The sequence below is a fragment of the Austrofundulus limnaeus genome, unplaced genomic scaffold (genome assembly GCF_001266775.1).
Source record: "Austrofundulus limnaeus strain Quisiro unplaced genomic scaffold, Austrofundulus_limnaeus-1.0 Scaffold31, whole genome shotgun sequence".
NCBI lineage: Eukaryota > Metazoa > Chordata > Actinopteri > Cyprinodontiformes > Rivulidae > Austrofundulus > Austrofundulus limnaeus.
The window spans coordinates 2,325,716-2,328,380 of NW_013952433.1; the positions used below are offsets into that span (position 1 = coordinate 2,325,716).

The window sequence follows — 2,665 nt, forward strand, 5'->3', positions numbered from 1 at the left end:
TACTTTGTTCTGTACAGAGTTGAATGTGCTTCACAAAAGTTTGATTTACTTGGACTTAGCGTGTGTTGTTTAAGTGATCCCTTTATTTTTTTGAGCAGTGTATATTAGGGTTGGTTGGGCATTATCGTATCATGTGCAATTAATCGTCAGAAAAACATTAATCGAATAATTTTTGGCACTTGACAATTAATATGATTAATGCCAACAGGCAGAGTCCACTCGCTGCTCCTCTCCGCTTCATATATAACGAACATTTAAAAAAAGTTCTGTAATTTATTTATCTATCAACACAAATTAAAATTTGATGTATAGCCTGAAGTCTGTAATTTTGACACAATTTGGAACAGATTCTTGGTGGTATGCTGACATTACCCTGGATACTGTGGCTCCTGATACATCACAAAGACTTGCTGTCTTAGTCACAGATGCACCAGCAAGACTTGCACTAACAATTTGTCCTCTTTTGAACTCTGGTATGTCACCCATAATGTTGTGTGCATTGCAATATTTTGAGCAAAACTGTGCTCTTACCCTGCTAATTGAACCTTCACACTCTGGTCTTGCTGGTGCAATGTGCAGTTAATGAAGATTGGCCACCAGGCTGGTCCAATTTAGCCATGAAACCTCCCACACTAAAATGACAGGTGTTTTAGTTTCATTGTCTTACCCCTGTATTCTAATTAGGTGAATGTGAAGTTATATGCTGATCTAAATAAATTATCCTGCTGACTTTGTGACTTGTTTTCCTCTCTCATGTTCTCTTTTTGTTCTGGACAGAATGACCAAATATGACATAAAGAACTACTTGGAGAAAATCTATAATGTTCCTGTTGCAGATGTCCGCACCAGGATACAGTATGGTGAGTTTTGCACTGCATTGTACAATATGGCTAGTTTAAAAAATAAAAACTTTTATATTTAATATACTGTGATGGTCTTGTGACCTGTCCAGGGTGCACACCGTCCCTTGCACTGTGACTGCTGGATATGGGCACCAGTGACCCCCGTGACCCTTAAAGGAAGAAGCGGGTATAGATAATGGATGGATAGACATTTAATATGCTTTACTTTAACTCAAGAGTAACAAACCAGCAGAACAAAAGATCAACTTTAGGGGCTGATATGCAAACTAGCTGGAGTTGATATTTTATTTATTTTTCAATTTTTCTGATCAAATTAACTTGTTTTATTGCTATTTTAACTTCATTAATGGTCTTATTCTTTATCGATAATGCTTACAGAATTTGCAAAAAAAGTGTTTTGGAAGCACAAAGGTTACCGATTTTACTTTAAAGACGGTTAGTGCTATTTAGCATGTATTAGCCATTTTAGTTTTGGGTGTAAACGGTCCTCTGTTAAAATCCAGCAGCGAGAGTGTTTTCCAGCGGCTAGTTGCGGTAGTGGTTAGCATGCCTGACTCTCGTTTTCCCTGAACACACACAGCTGCTTATCTGACGATCTGCTGCTGCAGCACTCCAGCTTCCAGCTGTTCCAGGACACCCCATGCTCCCTTCACACAACTACATACTTCTTACTGCTTCACAGCTTTAGGGCTCTCCAGTAAGACCTTCATCTCCCTGACAGTTTCCCAAACTTCTGCTCTCTGTCAATAAGGATTTTTGGGCCAAGACTACTGTTATAGCATTGATTTACTTATCCTCTTAACTTTTTATGTGAGGGGAAACAGTTTTGCGTAGATTTCTTGGAGGCTTCTTAAAATTCTAAGAAAAAAAACAACAACTTTGAGTTCATGGAACAAATGTGGAAGCTTGAAGGTTGAGAAACTTTTTCTTTGCTGTACCTCATGAACCAACCGTTACCTTTGGATGAGAGACCAAGAAAGTGTCATGGAGAGAGGTGGTTGGAGAGAGGCGCCTACCCTGTAGTTAGGAGAACCAATTAACACTGTTTATTGGAGTTGTCATTAAAGGCTTGGAGAGGAAAGAATGCCTATTACTCAGGTAAGTTGAGGGAAAGCTGTGAGCGACGGTGGAGCGAGAACAAAAGGCAGCTCGGGGTCCCCGGTTATCCCGAGGTGCGTCAGAGGAAGGTATCCCTCTCTGCGTCAGGGGTTCCACTCCATCGGCGGTTTAAAGACGGCAATTGACTGAGAAGAGTGAGCGGCGAACACAGGCCTTTCTTCTCTTCCTGTGCGACTGGGGTATTTTGGAAGGAGTTGCCATAGTTACCTCTCCAGTCTGGGATTTGTAACGTGATAGCCGGTTGCCAAACCGCAATCTCAAAGTGGGAGAAATTGTGCTTGCGTTTGCGACTGTTCTGTGAAAGCTCGGTCTGTGTGTACATATGCGCTTGGACCGAGCTAGAAGGAGCATGACGTGAAAAGTTCAGTTTTCCTTTTTTTTTAGGGTGTACACTTTTTAAACGTTGGGGTATCAATACCCTGTTGGAAGCACTTCCCTGTGGATTTCCGCAGCAACCTTAACACGTACACAAGTGTGCAAGTACGCACTGGCACATAGACTCAGTTACCCCTGCCTCCCACCCACACAGGGGCCTCCATTTACCCAGAGTGGTATGGACGGGCCGTTTTACAATCCCACTTAGGGCTTTCCCTGCGCAGTGTGCTGGCTAGGTAGTGATTGCTAGCTATGTAGTGCCACACACACACACACACACACACACACACACACACACACACACACAC

General features: G+C 42.2%; 1 protein-coding gene across 1 annotated transcript in view; it reads left to right on the forward strand.

The window, feature by feature from the left end:
- The window catches only part of mrpl23 (mitochondrial ribosomal protein L23), a 52,278-nt gene that overhangs the window by 18,161 nt on the left and 31,452 nt on the right, over positions 1–2,665 (forward strand). Inside the window, exon 3 of the mRNA XM_014005575.1 lies at positions 778–860. Coding sequence (XP_013861029.1) covers positions 778–860 — 83 coding nt within the window. The remainder of the gene's footprint in view (positions 1–777; positions 861–2,665) is intronic.